The sequence below is a fragment of the Asparagus officinalis genome, chromosome 1 (genome assembly GCF_001876935.1).
Source record: "Asparagus officinalis chromosome 1, Aspof.V1, whole genome shotgun sequence".
In the NCBI taxonomy this organism is placed as follows: Eukaryota; Viridiplantae; Streptophyta; class Magnoliopsida; order Asparagales; family Asparagaceae; genus Asparagus; species Asparagus officinalis.
Genome location: NC_033794.1, coordinates 59,343,434 through 59,359,886, shown reverse-complemented (window position 1 = coordinate 59,359,886; position 16,453 = coordinate 59,343,434). Strand labels below are relative to the sequence as shown.

Below are 16,453 nucleotides of genomic sequence, written 5' to 3'. Positions count from 1 at the left end.
CTGAATATGAAAATCATGATATATTTCTCTAATAATTATGACGGCTTTCTAAAATTTACCTTGTACAAATGTGGGCTTATGCTCATCAAATTCAGGGGCAAACAGAGCATATACTATAAGCTAGACGACTGCCTAGTTGTTCCTTCAGTCTATTTGCATGGATTTTGTGTAGGCGAGAAATGAACAGAATCTGAAATTCTTGAATTGTGGATGAAACTATAGGTCTCTGATGTGGAATCAACAATCTCTAAAGGGAAGAAGGTAGCTGACGAAGATTTATCAAGTCTAATCGAGCAACTAATGACACAATTAGTAAAATTAGATGCCATTGTTGCTGAAGGGGACCTAAAGCTACAGAAAAGAGTGCAGGTTTGATTTCTTAGAATTCGCTATTTCAGCCGTTACAAATGATTGCTCTTTTTTATGACGATGATGATGACGATGATGGTGTTTTCAGATAAGAAGAATACAGAAGTACGTGGAAACACTCGATTTGCTTAAAATCAAGAATGCGAAGACATCAACAATTAAGCCACAATTGCAACATAATCAGCGTCAGAATAAGCAACAAGCATCAATTGTGGTTACAGCAGAGTGGGAGATGTTTGATTCTTTGTTTGGACCCTCGACCTCCGCCTCCTCATCCGCCGGTACCTCCTCATCCTCATCCACCAGTGCACCCCCAAGATCTGATTGGGAGTTGTTTTGAGTACATAGTCCAAATGTGTTTTTTTATAGATTTTATTGGACAATCATTGGCTTTGTTATTCTTTTTATGTGTGAATATTTACTTGAATTAGAGTGGAGAGAGGAGGAAAGGAATAAGTCCTTAAATTCATCACGACATATAAATTTTGGTTGGGGCTTTGGAAGTGTGGGAAAGCATGTGATGTGTCAAGTTGTATGATTGATTGCAATGCAAAAGAATAGAGATGAAAGAAACAGGAGTTGGTGAGTAGTGGTATCTCTAAAGATGTCGAATCGTTTATCGTGCGATTACTATAAGGTAACGACTTCCTTTTATTTTTGTTATGTGGTTTAGTTGTGCGAATTTAAAAACCTCTCTTTCTTGCTTAGTTGTGTGACAAGAGAAAGTGGGGATGGTGTAAAACGTGGGGATGTGAGAGTAAAGGAGACTGTGTTGTTGCGTGATGCAATTGGCTTGGAATATGAGCAACCTAGGCTCCTTTCTGTGGGTGGAAAATTTGAAAACTATTGGTTGACTACAATTGTTATTTGAGCACATGGATTACAGACAGAAATCCAGCTTAGGTTATGTGACTGGAAGAAGTCCATCTTGAGTAGAGGTTGGAAAAAGATACAGAAAATTTTGAATGTGATGAGTGCTCCGCTGCCCCCCGCTCTCTCTCTCTCTCTCTCTCTCTCTCTCTCTCTCTTCCCCCCCCTTTTTTTCTTCTTTTTTTGGCAGAACATTGTTTATTGGATTATTTTATGGACTTTTAATGGAAATTAAAAAGTCAAGGGCTTCGAGGGCAGCCCCCCAAAGTTCGGGGTATTTTCTGAAATTTGCCCAAAGAAAAAGGACCAACAGGCCGGTGCATAAGAATAGCAAAGAAAAATTCTTTAAGGACCCAAAATATGGGACCAATAAAAGGGACAAGTGAGGTGTCCTCCTCCTATTGGATAATGAGTTGGTCATCATTAATGATGGCCAACTTATTATCCAATAGGAGGGGGACACCTCACTTGTCCCCTTTATTGGTCCCATATTTTGGGTCCCTGTAGCAAAGCTCTTCGGAAATATACACACAATATTAGAATCCTGGCCGCGTGTCTTCCTTTATCTTGACCACTCGCTCTTGATTAGAAAGGCAATGAGGAACGGAAAACCGAATCGTGGGCTTTTTAAAAGCAATTGGGCTTCGCCGTATGATGATTTCCTAACAATTTTTATTCCCAATAAATTAATGGCCGTTTATTTTCAATTAAAAGCTCATGTGCACGACGTGTTGAACCCCGTTGCCCCTTGGATACCCTCAACATCTTAGTCATAGAGCTGATGAGAGGAGTTTGTTCGATTCTCTCGACATTTCAGTCCCCGAACTGATGAGAGGAAGAGTGTATATCTCACGGAGATGAGATATATCACTTTCGATTCTTGTTTCCTCTGAGAAACAAGAATTTTGTTGAGATCTTACTTTTGTTGTGTAGCAGAAGTGCTGTCGAAATTTTCACTACGCACAACAAGGGTTTGAAGAAACAGGTGAACAGGTGTTGGATCTGAAGCCTGGTCGATGGAGGAGATCATCAAGAAGTTGAACCCTGCGGAGGTGTCAACTTTGATGAAGTTGATAAAGTTGTCGGCTGATGAGAGCGCGACAAGACCATCGAAGAAGTTGGAGCTTCCGACCATCGATCTGAAGCTTGATAGACCGAGTACTTACCTGAGTTGGTCACGGCGAGTGAGATACACCCTTGCAGGGAGGAACCTGGAGGGTTACTTGACATGAGAGAAGATAGAACCGGATGAGGACTCTGGGGGACGAGATGAGTGAAAGTCCACTCATATGTTGGTGTACATCTGGCTGCTCAACTCATTGGTCCAGTCGATCGCCACCACAGTGGACGGCATTGAGAAGGTGAAGGACGTCTGGGAGAAGTTAAGGAGGACCTATGATGGAGTGGGGAATAACCTGAGGGTGTTCCAGATTAAGGGAGTGATCAACGCCACAGTCTAGGGAGAGAGGACTGTATAGGAATATGCTACAGAGCTGGAGCGCCTGTGGCTAGATTATGATCACTTCTCCCCCCGGGCGAGCTACAAGGACCCGGGATGTAAAGAGCAGGAGGTCTTTCTACAGGAGAGGACTATGGTGTTTCTCAAGGGATTGACATCAGAGTTTGCTCAGCGAATTGCATTGCTGTTAGCTCAGCCGAAAATTCCCACTCTTGATGAGGCTGTCTCGGCTATGATCCAGGAGGAGAATCACATTAGGATGCAGGCGGAGACAAGTGGACTTCCTGTGGTGAAGTCAGCACTGGCAGCCTCTAGCAACACTGGATCCAGGGGAGAAACTCGGCAGTGCTACAACTGCGGTGAAGTAGGTCGTCTAAGGTATGCTTGCACCAAGCCACCAAAGGAAGGAGATTCGCGTGGACGTGGACAGTTCAGAGGGTGTGGTCATGGCCGTGGGGGTCGACGAGGTGGAAGAGGAGCAGACAACCAGGCGAATCTGATGGTAGCAGAGGGAGAAGAAGAAGCTGAGGTGGTCTTTACTGAGGAGGATCAGGCGCTCCTGGCGATACTCAGGAGGAAGCAGAAAGTAGCAGGGGATGGAGACAGGAGGAGTGGGACAGAGGAGACATCCACGTCGTTCTTCGCCAGAGGCAACACTGCTACCTATGCTCATCCGACCAAAGGTACTGATGATATACATGCTCTTACTTCTATGTCCCCCCGACAGATCATCAGAATGGATAGTCGACTCCGGTGCGTCTCGACATGTGACAGGTAATGCTAGTGAGTTCTCATCATATACTCACCTAGCATCGCCTGATAGTATTCAAATAGCTGATGGTACATTTCAGCCAGTGGTTGGTAAGGGTACAGTCGATTGTACAGGTTCTGTAACTTTGTCTAATTTTTTGCATGCTCCTTCCTTTTCAGTCAATCTTTTGTCCATTAGTGCTATCATCCTCCAACTAAAATGCATTGTTTCTTTTGATAGTCCCAAGGTGATCTTCCAGGAGAAGGGGACAAGGTGGAGACTCGGGACTGGCACATGGCATAGTGGACTATGGTATCTGGATCGTGAAGGGCTGGATTCAGCGTTGGTGTCAATGGTAGAGAGAGCAGGAGTAGGATCTGAGATGAGTGCTGAGAGTGTGTTGATGCTTCATCACCAGCGTTTGGGACACTCATCCTTTAGTGTTTTAAGTAGGTTGTATCCATCTCTATTTGAGAAAGTGTAGGCAATAAAAATTACCTTTAAATCCTTATCAGAGAAGTTCAGAACAAAACCGCTAAAACCTCGCCCGAAATAGCAAAAAGGAGAAAACGCAGATATCTCCCAAACCGTAAGGAATTTGGCGAAACGGAGGAAGCGAACTGAAGCCTTCGGCTCGGTTCGGATGGCTCCATCTCGTCGAGATAGGCGATTTTCATATATAATTCGTCCAATTTCGACTTACGGTTTGAAAGTTACGGCCTATGTTCGCCTGCTAGCTCGCCTGCAGACCCAAGTCCGCCTGCAGTCCCAAGCTCGCCTGCAGACCCAGTTCGTCTGCAAACTCGCCTGCAGACCCAAGTTTGCCTGCAGTCACAAGCTCGCCTACACACTCGAGCTCGCCTGCAGACCCAGCTCGCCTGCAAGCTCGCTTGCAGACCCAAGTCTGCCTGTAGTCCCAAGCTCGCCTGCAGACCCAAGTCTGTCTGCAGTCCCAAGCTCGCCTGCAGTCCCAAGCTCGCCTGCAGACCCAAGCTGCAGACTCGCCAGCTCACTGTCAACTGCCCACTTAGAGTATGGGAACAGTTACATCAGTGGTCAAATCCCACAAATCAAGGGAGAAAGCATGGCGCTCCTCACCTAGCAAGAATAGGGCGGCTGACAGGACCCCCTAAGTGGTCACATCCCACAGCTAGGGCGGCTGACAGGACCCCTTAAGTGGTCACATCCCACAGCTAGGGTAGTTGGCTCCCTCACCTCTATTAGTGGCCAAATCCCACGAATCAAGGGATGGCCCATGCCATCCCTTGCCTATTAAAACCCATCTTCAACCAGCATGAAGCGGGGGGATTGGCTGTTGCATATTCTGCTGGCTAATCTCCCAAAGATTGAACCCGGACTTTTGCCAAAGGCTCCCTCATTTGAGAACTGAAGCTCCGGTAGCAACTTCGATCGGATGGTCCAAGGGAAGCAGACTCGGCACGAGCACCGAGCGAGGCGTCCTATCGCCACCGAGGAACCCACGTTAAACAAGGAGGGCATTCCCTCCGCTTCTGTTGTAAACATTTGATTATTAGTTTGTAATAAGCTGTTCTTATCAATACAAACGAAGTTCCCTGTTTTCGGGAGATCAAAATTTACACCTACAGAAAGCAAATAAGCAGAACCTTGTGTGTGATGCATGTGAGTTTGGAAAGCTTACTAGAAGTTCTTATGTAAGTTCTGGTCATAGGAGTTCTCGTGCATTTGACCTGATATATTCAGATGTTTGGGGGCCTTGTTCCACAAGTTCTATGAATGGATACAAGTATTTTGTTACCTTTATTGATTGTTTCTCTCGCGTTACTTGGTTATACTTGATGAAAAATAAGAGTGAAGTGTTTGGTTGCTTTCAGAACTTTCATAGGTATGCTCAGACTCAATACGGTGCTGTGGTGAAGGTATTGAGATCTGATAATGGGCCGGAGTATACTAACAAAGCGTTTGGGGAATACTTGTCAGCTCAGGGAATACAATACCAGACTACATGCCCATACACACCAGCTCAGAATGGGGTAACGAAAAGGAAGAACAAATTTCTTTTAGAGGTTGCTAGAAGTATGATGATCTCCATGAATGTCCCAGAAATATTATGGGGGCAAGCAGTGTTGACCGCAGCATCACTAATCAACAGAATGCCCTCGAGAGTCCTGGATTGGTAGTCTCCGTGTGAGACGTTGAAAGGAGATAATGGTGGGCTTCTTCCACTCAAGGTATTTGGCTGTGTGTGCTTTGTGAAGGACAACATGCCATCCGTCGGGAAGCTTGCCCCTATAGTGGTGAAATGCATCTTTGTGGGATATTCTGCTACTCAAAAGGGATATGTTTGCTGGAGCCCGATGGAGAAATGTTGTTTGTGAGCATGGATGTGCACTTTCGAGAACTCGAGCCATATTACACCCGGAAGGTAACTTCATGGATGTGCACTTTCGAGAACTCGAGCCATATTACACCCGGAAGGTAACTTCATCCGTTGGTAACTCACCTAATACTGAAAGTATGAGGCGAGAGGAGGAGAATGGTGAGAGATCGGTGAATGTGGAGAAATCAATTTCTGTAACGATTCCTTAGGAAGGAGAATTGGTTGAGGAGGAGCAGGAGAATGAAGAAGAAGAGGAGAATGAGACAAGAGGTGTTAGGCCCACGGCTCAGGGGGAGCTACTTACTTATAGTAGGAAGGGGAAACAAATTGCGGGAACAGTACCTACAGTGCCACTGGTACCAAGTCCTTTGCCAACGCCTGCCCCGACTCCTAAGACACCTACACCACCACTAGATTCCTCTCAAGGTGATATCATTCCTCTTCCTACTCCTCTCACACCAATATCTGTACGGAGGACTACTCGCAGTAATGCGGGAAATCCTCCCGATAGATATGGTTGGGATCTTGCCTAATTTGTATCATATTCTAACATCCACCTTGCACATGGAGCATTCATTGCATCACTGGACTCTGTTACTATACCTAACAATTGGCAGGTTGCAAAGAAGGACCCAAAATGGAAAGATGCTATGCACGAAGAGCTAGGGGCCCTTGAGAAGAACCGCACTTGGGAGTTTGTCAAACTACCAAAAGGGAAGAGAGCAGTTGGATGCAAGTGGGTCTTCACTGTGAAGCAGAATCCAGACGGACAGGTTGAGCGCTACAAAGCTCGTCTGGTGGCAAAAGGATATAGTCAGACATATGGCATCGACTATGATGAGACTTTTGCACCGGTGGCGAAGATGAGTATTGTTCGGACTTTGATCTCTCTGGCAGTACATGGGTGGATGGAAACTACACCAATTAGATGTGAAGAATGTATTTCTTCATGGAGATCTGGTGGAAGAGGTATACATGGAGATACCACCAGGATTCGACACAGATCAGACAGTGGGCAAGGTCTGCAGATTGAAGAAGTCTCTATATGGCCTGAAGCAATCTCCCCGTGCTTGGTTCGACAAATTTTGGCGAGCTATGATAGGTATGGGATACCGGTAGATTAACGCCGATCATACCGTGTTCTTTTGATGGAGTGAAGGTCACATCACCATGCTTGCCGTATATGTGGATGATATGATTATTACAGGGGATGATGAGAAGGAGATTGCCCAACTCAAAGTGAGACTGGGTAAGGAATTCGAGGTGAAAGATCTTGGCTTGCTTCGATACTTTCTTGGAATAGAGATAGATCGAGGAGCGGAGGGGATTATCCTATCCCAGAGAAAGTATGCACTGGATCTTCTCAAAGAGACAGGGATGTTAGGGTGTAAACCTGCAACTACACCGATCGACCAGAAGTTCAAGCTGGATGCTGAGGCTGGAAAACCAGTTGATCGTGACAGATACCAGAGACTGGTGGGCAGGTTGATCTATTTGAGTCACACACGTCCCGATATCTCTTTTGCAGTGAGCGTGGTGAGTCGCTATATGCATGATCCGAGAAAGGGTCATATGGACGCAGTGTACCAGATTCTAAGGTATTTGAAGAGTGCCCTCGGAAAAGGGTAGATATTCAGAAAAAATGAACATATGAGCATTGAGGGTTATTGTGACTCGGATTGGGCTAGCTGCGCTGATGACAGGAGGTCCACCTCAGGATACTGTATCTTTGTAGGAGGCAACTTGGTCTCGTGGAAGAACAAGAAGCAGTCAGTGGTGGCGAGATCAACAGCTGAAGCAAAGCATAGAGCTATGGCCTTGGGAGTTGCGGAGTTGTTGTGGTTGAAGAGTATGCTGGTGGAACTGAAGCTGGATCAAGGAGCAAAGATGAAACTGTGGTGTGATAACAAGTCAGCCATCAGTATCGCTAATAACCCAGTGCAGCATGATAGAACCAAACACATCGAGATCGATAGGTTCTTCATCAAAGAGAAGTTGGACAGTGGACTACTGGAGTTAAGTCATGTTTTAACTAAAGACCAGGTAGCAGATTGTCTGACTAAGGGACTTAGCTCAGTAGATATGATTAGAGGATGTGAAAAGATGGGTTTAGTGGATATCTTTCGCCCATCTTGAGGAGGAGTGTTGACATATTAGTATAGTTAAGAGACTTATTTGTAAGATGTGTTTGTAGGGCCTATATAAGCCCATATTATCTCATCTATGGATTTAGGGTTTTTCATATATTTCTACTGTTATCTTTAAAAATTATATTTTAACTTTAATAATTAGTTTATGTTTAGGAGTTGGAAGAGTTATCTATAATTTGTTCAGTTTATCTCTAAGAGTTATGGTCATACTTGAATTCTATTATGAAACACTTTGTAAAGCCTTTATATATGTATTATCAATAGGCGAGTACTGTAAGCAGAAAATAAAAGAGTATTGATTTTCGTTTGTTTCTCTACTCTTCATCTCTCCATGTATGTTTATCTTTTTTTGTTTAATGTCAGTGTTTGATCCAACATTGGTATCAGAGCCAGGAACAATATGAATGGGATGATGTTGCTTTCTATTCTCATATTGGATGAAAAGAATTATCATTGGTCGAAATTTGAGATGAAGATGTTTTTTGAATATCAAAATATACTAGGTGTTAAAGAAAGGGGAGTTGTCGATTTTGTAAAGAGCATGAGCAAAGTCAAGAAGAAAGCCTACAATGAGAACAAGAAGTATGATCGGAAGGCATTATTATACATCCATTAAGGAGTGAATGATTCGGTCTTTGAGAAGAACGATGAAGCAACTACGACAAAGAAAGCATGAGATATTTTGGAGACATTGTACCATAAAGTTAAAAATGTGAAAGTAGTTAGGCTTCAAATCTTGTGACGTCAATTTGAAATTTTACGTATGAGATTCACAAAAAGTGTTGCGGATTATGTGTCTCGAGTACTTATTTTGACAAATCAAATAAAAATAAAGAGGGAGAATGTTGTAGATTTAGCAATTATGGAGAAGATATTGTGATCTCTTACAGTAAGATTTGATTATATCGTGGTGACAATTGAAGAGTCGAAGGATTTATCCAAGATGACAGGTGATGAGTTGATGAACACGCTACAAGTTCTCGAACAACACATGAACGAGAGGTCAACTTAGAAGGCTCTTGAGAAAGATTTCCAAAATCAAGCTTCCATCAAAATTCACAAAGGAGCACAGGATGAAAGAGTCCAGCGAGGAGTTTTCATGGCAGAGGATGAGGATACAGTAACTACAATAATCATGGGCGCGGCTGATACAATAATCAGGGATGTAGCAGTTAGAACAACAATATAAGAGATTATGGTAACCAAAGAAGCAATTATCAATTGAATTCAAGTTACCGTGGTTGAGATTGAGGCTAGGGTTGAAGCTTTGGATTTGGTGGATGAAATTTTAATAAATCAATGTTTGCGTCGGAAATCGATTTCATTGCTGAATCCATTACAATTGTTTATCAATTACAGATTCAAGAGAGTGTCTTTTTATAAGATCTCTCGTTACATCGAAAATAAATAAAGACTTCCTAGAAATACACATAGAATCGTTTATCGATTGCTGTTTGCGTGAGATCTTTGCCTGTATCAGGGATGATTTGATCCGTGGACCGTCGAGTATCAGATCCAAGTTGATCAGAACGAAGGATCACTGTTCTTGTTTTGTTTTAGACATAAGAACAAAAGTAAATATCTTAATAATACGAGATAAATACTCTTCTCGAGATCAAAACGATGTTTGATCCCAAGGAAAAGGTGAAAAGGCTGTAGATCTCTCAAAATTCTTCCTTTATTTTCAGAAAATTGCCAAGACCCCAAGGAAAAGGTGAAAAGGCTGTAGATCTCTCAAAATTCTTCCTTTATTTTCAGAAAATTGCCAAGACCAGGCCTCTATCTCTCCCTCTCTCTCTCTGAAATTTGTGGATTCTTCTCTTAGAATGTCAGAAACTCACCTCAAAGTCCGAAATTCTAGATTTCTCGTGCATAGAGGCGCTAGGGGTGCATTTATAGGCTTCAGATGCTGTGTTTTCAGATAACATTTCGTGGTCTGGTCGTCTCTTTAGTTAGAAACGACTTTACCACATTTAGGAATGATCCCAAAGCAGTTAGGGAGGCACCGGACAACACGAATCCCGAGAAATCATCAAAAAGTGTGTTTTGGGGGAGTCTGACTGTGAGAGAAAATTTTTATCTGTCTCGACATGAGAGGCGGTTTTTATCTGTCTTGGCATGAGAGATAGTTTTTATCTGTCTCGACATGAGAGATAGTTTTTATCTGTCTCGGGTTTCAAGACACATTGGTTGTGTCTCGTTTGCCGCTTCGTCAATTTGCACGCTTTGTTGCTTCTTTGTTCCGTTGTTTTGCGCGTTCCTTTGCTTCCTTTTGGCATCAAATGATATTCTTTGACTCGGATATCGACGTTCTTCATCTTCTCTTTGTCTCGAGCTACGTGTGGGAAGCTATAAGCAATTTTTAACGTCTACAGATACCTGCTCTAAAGTGTTTCAGCCTCATTCTTTTATAGAGGAGACTGGAATACTTTGGATAAGATAGGCCCAGCCTTCAAATCTTTGACTTCAACTTTTAGTCTATTCAGTATTTTTTGTCGAATAGTCTGAAATTATTTTGGTGCTGTGTTTATCGTCTGACCGTTATCGAAATCTTGAATTCAAACTAGTGTGTTGATTTCTGAATTAGCTCGTGTCGTTGAATCGACATTGAACTAACCATCTTCGTTGGGAGTTTGTATCTGAATCACGATTAAACTTCCTGGGAATATCCTTTGACCTGGAATTTTTCCTAAGCCTTATTTCGACAAAATTATTGACGCGTTAACCGGCGTCGACTCTCATTATAGTGCCATTGAGCCTTATTTTGGTAAAAATATCGATGTGTTGATCAACATTGATCTTCATTGCAAAGCGTTGCCCGGCGCTGACCTTCATTATCACACGTTGACTTTCATTGTCACGCGTTGGCTGGCGTGAACACAGTTTATACTCATACGATAACTAGAGTCTACAGAGTTTAATCTCTTAAGGCGTTAGAGCGTGGAGAATCGGTTTATACTCGTATACTCTTTGGAGTTTCGGGAATCAGTTTAACCTCATATACCCGTTGGAGGTTCAAGGAGATGCAGTTTATACTCGTATACTCATCGGAGTGTCAGGGAGCAGTTTATCCTCATATACCTATTGGAGGATGCCATTCTCATTTGGCTTATTTTGTCATCATGTTACCAGCGTCAACCAAGGCTTGAATGTTGTTTTTCAGAGTAATACAAGTCTTGGTGGGGTGATGGACCCTCCTGTGATACGCACAGTATTTTGGATCCGAAGTCTTGTTTGCTTCCTCCTGATTTGTAATCAGTGATAGCTTGATTTTGTTGTTGGTGAGGAGGTACTTAAAGATGGTTGGAACTTTATTATTTTCAAAAGAATACTCCTCCTGGAACCTCAGATTAGGAATCCTTTGTGACATTTGGTGAATGTCAATAGCATTTGTAGATTCTTTAGCCGTCAGTTGGCTTCTCTCAGCCTTCTTTCTTTTAAGAAAGCGTTCGGCCAGTTCATCGCCTAGTTTTTACTCTTTCCAGGTGGTTGAAGGTACAACTCCCATGACCTTTAGGACATCCAAAGAAAGGTTATTGTGGCGGGTTTGAAGGATGAATTCCTCCGTGACCGGATTTCGACAGTTCATCGCCTGGTTGCGGAAGCATTTGACAAAAATATCAACCGTCTCCCTGTCCTTTCGCTTCTCATCTAGAAGAGCTCCAATCGATACTTCAGTGTCGTCATCGAAGAAGTGACTGAGAAATAGGCTTTCCATATCATCCCAGCTATTAATGCTTCCAGGCTTGAGACGTCGGTACCAATTGAAGGCAGCCTCGTGAAGGGTGCCCACAAATGACCGAGTCATCAAGGGTTTGTTCCCAGAGATCACTCCTAAGTGAGACTTAAAGTAGATCAAGTGTTGGGTTGGTGAGCCTTTCCCATCAAATGGTGTGAAGTTAATCAAATTGAACTTCGCCAGGTACGGGATCAACTCACACTCTCTCGGATATGGACATGGGATGCCGGTCTTCTTAATTTCTTAAGATGACATTAAGGCGCTGACCTTACTCTCCAGCTCTTTCATCTTTTTGTCCTCATCTATATCTTCTTTCAGAGGACGTTGAGAAAAATCAATTGAACCACCCCCAGTGCTATTGAGGGGTACAATTGAACCACCTCCAGTGTTATTATTGTTGGGAGGATCGTTTAAACCACCCCTAGTGTTATTGAGCAGTGAATTAGCGATGATGACTTCGTCCAATTTTATGTCGGTATCATCTGCATCATTTCGAATAGGTGTGACTGGTGTAGTGCGATGACTAGACTCGACCCGCTGATTGGATTCAGGTGGTTGAAGTCTTTGAGCCTGCAACTCTCTCATTTGTTGCATGACCAAATCCATCTCTGTTTTCATCTCAGCTCTGAGTTCTTCCTTTTGTTTCACCAGAGCTTCTTAAAGCATTTGAGATATTTGATCTTGGGTGATCATGAATGATTCCCTAGCTTGCCCTACGCTAGACATTGTATCGTCTAAAGCGATTACAAAACACGTATATGTGGGCTCATCATCTGAAGATAATTCTTCGTGCATCCTCAAATAATCCTCGTGTTTGGTGGCTCCTAATTAGGGTTGAGATATTCGCTGGGTAATTCCTGAATTGACTTTTCTTCCTGGAGAAAAGTCAGGATTAGAGCCATTTGAAGCAATCACAGACTTTCGTTTGTCAGCCATGTTGATTGTGACTTCAGGGAATTCATCATCCTGGATGGCGGATGTTCTCTTGTAGAAACATTTTGATCTGAGCTTTGATGCTTCAGTTGCAAGTTTCTCGAATACCAAGACCCTTTGTGAAATGGTCCTAGGGCAGCTATATTTTGATAATACTGCCCTGATAAGTCTCTCGCATGGACAATGAGAACTTGTTTTTTGGACAATCCTCTTCTGAGATTTGATCGCACCCCCAGCCTGATGGTACAACTTGTCGGCATGATGATCAGAGCATCCTATCGTTTGTTGGTGTGATATTACATTAGGAGTCACATATTTAGAACTACCCCCTTGCGAGTGTGGAATCTTAATGGGGTCCTGGGTTTCAACATGAACCCCTAGGCAAGAAGTGACAGGAATTCTCCTGGAAGGGGAGGTCTTCTTGCCTCTTTTATGCACGTCCCACGAATAGCTACATTGAGGTGTCCCGGTTTGTTTGGAAGTGGCAGGACACCTTTGAGCGGCATTTGGCTTGACGAGAGTGTTTGTACAACCCCCAGTCTAAGGAATTGCTTGGGTTTTGATCATCGGACCTAAGCGTTCTTTTACATGAGCTTTGCATCGATCCTTGTGCAGAGAATCAAGTCGATCCGCTATCGTGATTTTGAACTTGGCCAGGTCCAGGCTTCCCTGAGGCTTCACCGGAGGTACAATAGCAGGTAGACCAGGAACGGAAGTCGACGGAGGCAAAAACGCAGCCGCATGGGTGTCTCTCTTAGTGAGATACTTTTGTGTGTCTCAGCCTTGGCCGAGACATATTTGTGTGTCTCGGCCTTGGTCGAGACACCATTTTGTGTCTCGCCAAGAGAGACAGTTCAGGCGTAGTTTCTGACTTGATTTCGGCACAGTTTCGGGTTTTGGCACCCAAACTTTACAGGACTTTGGCGGTTCTTTGGTCATTTCCTTCATTTTTATGCCCTGCACTCATCACGCAAGAGCATGCGTGCACAAGGCATGTGCGTGGCGCTTCTGGATGCGTTGTTTCAAGGTTGAACACGTCCTCTTAACGAGAACCCATTCTTCCATCGATAATTTGGAGGAAGTGATAGCAAATTATCATTGAGGCGGCTGGATTACTTGACTCTTCCTAGACTCCAAGTCTGCATAGTAATGAACCCCATCAACTTGTTCTAAGGCCTTTGGCAATTTGATGAGCTTGGCATTGGCGTCGCCTCTGATGGGCCCTCTGGCAATTTGATGAGCTTGGCATTGGCGTCGCCTCTGATGGGCCCTCTTTGTCAGAGTTAGCGTACTTTAGTTGAACAGCTCCTTGACTGGAGAGGAGTTGTGGCAAGCGGAGTCACTTGTAGACTTCATCAATGAATACGTCTCCTTCAAAGATGAGATCTTTCCGCACTTGCAGGAAAATGAGGATTTTGATGAAGACGAGGAGAAATATTCCTCAAACTTGGCTTCGTCGAACTCGTACTCGACCACTGAATTAACCAGGATCTTGATCTTCGGTTGCGACACGACAGTCTCGGCAGCGAGACTGTTACCTCCCACTGTGGTCGCCAGCTTTTTTGCGTTAGAAATCGATTTCATTGATAAATCTATTATAATTATTTATCAATTACATATTTAAGAGAGTGTATCTTTTTATAAGATCTCTCGTTACAATGAAAATAAACAAAGACTTCCTAGAAACACACGCAGAATCGTTTATCGATCGCTGCTTACGTGAGATCTTTGCCTGTATCGGGGATGATTTGATCTGTGGACCGTCGAGTATCAGATCCAAGTTGATCAGAACGAAGGATCACTGTTCTTGTTTTGTTTTAGACATAAGAACAAAAGTAAATATCTTAATAATACGAGATAAATACTCTTCTCGAGATCAAAACGATGTTTGATCCCAAGGAAAAGGTGAAAAGGCTGTAGATCTCTCAAAATTCTTCCTTTATTTTCAGAAAATTGCCAAGACCTGGCCTCTATCTCTCTCTGAAATTCATGGATTCTGCTCTTAGAATGTCAGCAACTCGCCTCAAAGTCCGAAATTCCAGATCTCTCGTGCATAGGGGCGCTAGGGTTGTATTTATAGGCTTCGGATGCTATATTTTCGGATAAGATTTCATGATTTGGTCATCTCTTCAGTTAGAAACGACTTTACCACATTTAGGGATGACCCCAAAACAGTTAGGGTGGCACCGGATGGCATGAATCCCAAATCATCAAAAACACGTTTTGGGGGAGTCTGACTGTGTGAGAGAGAGTTTTTATCTGTCTCGGCATGAGAGACTGTTTTTATCTGTATCGGCATGAGAGATAGTTTTTATCTGTCTCAGCATGAGAGAAAGTTTTTATATGTCTCGGGTTTCAAGACACATTGGTTTTGTCTCGTTTGCCGCTTCGTCGATTTGCACGCTTTGTTGCTTCTTTATTCCGTTGTTTTGCGCGTTCCTTTGCTTCCCTTTAGCATCGGATGAACTTCTTTGACTCGGATATTAATGTTCTTTGTCTTCTCTTTGTCTCGAGCTACGTGCGGGAACCTATAAATAATTTTTAACGTCTACAAGCAAACGTGTAATGTTATATCTATCACAGATATGGCCACTATGCAAAAGAGTGCAAGTAAAGGAGAATTCCCAATCTGGAGAAGAAGTACGATTTGCACAAGCAAGAGTTGATGAAGACAAGTACACTTTGTTGATGGTCACAGCACCCGGTAAAGAATCAAACTATCACATATGGTTTCTTGACACTGGATTCTCTAATCACATGTGTTGAAAGAAGGAGTTGTTTGTGGGTCTGGATGAGTTGATGTGGTCCAAAGTTAAGTTTTCCAATGACAACACTATATCAGTGATGGAAAAAGGGACAGTTATCATCAAGTTGAAGAATGGAGACAACAAGTTTACTTTTGATATGTTTTATGTGCGAAATATGAAGAACAATCTAATAAGTATGGGCCAACTTCTTGAATGGGGTATGATTTGCTCTTTTCCGGTAATCAACTCTTAATCTTTGATAAAAGAGGTATATTTATCCCTAAAGCTCCTATGACAAAGAATCACATGTTTTGAGTTGATATCAAGAATGGTGTTTATCATTGCTTTAATGCTATTATGAGAGATGAGTCTTGGTTGTGGCAACTTCATTTTGAACATCTAAATTTTTGCAGTTTAAAGTTGCTTGCCCAAAGAAATTTGGTGAAAGTTTTGCCCATTAAAGATCATCCCGATAAATTGTTTAAATGTTATATTCTTAAAAAGCAACACCAACACAAATTACCCTTTGATGCTGAAAATACTTGGCGTGCAAGGAAGCTGTAGGGTCAAAAAATTGAAGTTGATTGTTTTTGTTTTAAGAATGAATTCGATCACTTAGTACAAACCATTTACAATCACTCACTCTCTCGATTACAGAGGAATAGAATATTAATTCGAATTCTCTTTGTTTAAAAGTGGGTTCTTGGTGGTGAAAGGATGCTTCTTTCGATGCTCAAGCCGAGATTACTTCCCGTTGATGATCAGAACAAGATCACAAAGCTTCTAACAATGACTTAGATCATGAGAATGCAAACTCTGATCTCCCTTCACGCGATGGCCAAAAATCTTCCAAAAGTCCCCTCTTCATAGCCGCTCATGGTTATTTATAGAGTTCGTAGCACGTAACTGACGTGCTTGAATTGTGGGTAGAGGGCGTAACTGCCTCCTTCAATTCAACCTACGTTGGTTAATGGGGTGTAATGTGTTCCTGAAGTTTAGCCCATGTGGCTAACTAAGTCTTTAGATCCGTTAGAGCTGGATCTTCTATGGACGACGAGCCTCGCTGCATGGCGAGG

The 16,453-nt window shown here is 42.9% G+C and overlaps 1 protein-coding gene across 1 annotated transcript in view; it reads left to right on the top strand.

Moving 5' to 3' along the window:
• Positions 1-1,032, top strand: part of LOC109834840 (BAG family molecular chaperone regulator 3-like) — a gene marked incomplete at its 5' end in the record, with an annotated part of 4,871 nt that extends 3,839 nt beyond the window's left edge. The window contains 2 exons of the mRNA XM_020402858.1: positions 223-369; positions 458-1,032. Coding sequence (XP_020258447.1) covers positions 223-369; positions 458-709 — 399 coding nt within the window. The remainder of the gene's footprint in view (positions 1-222; positions 370-457) is intronic.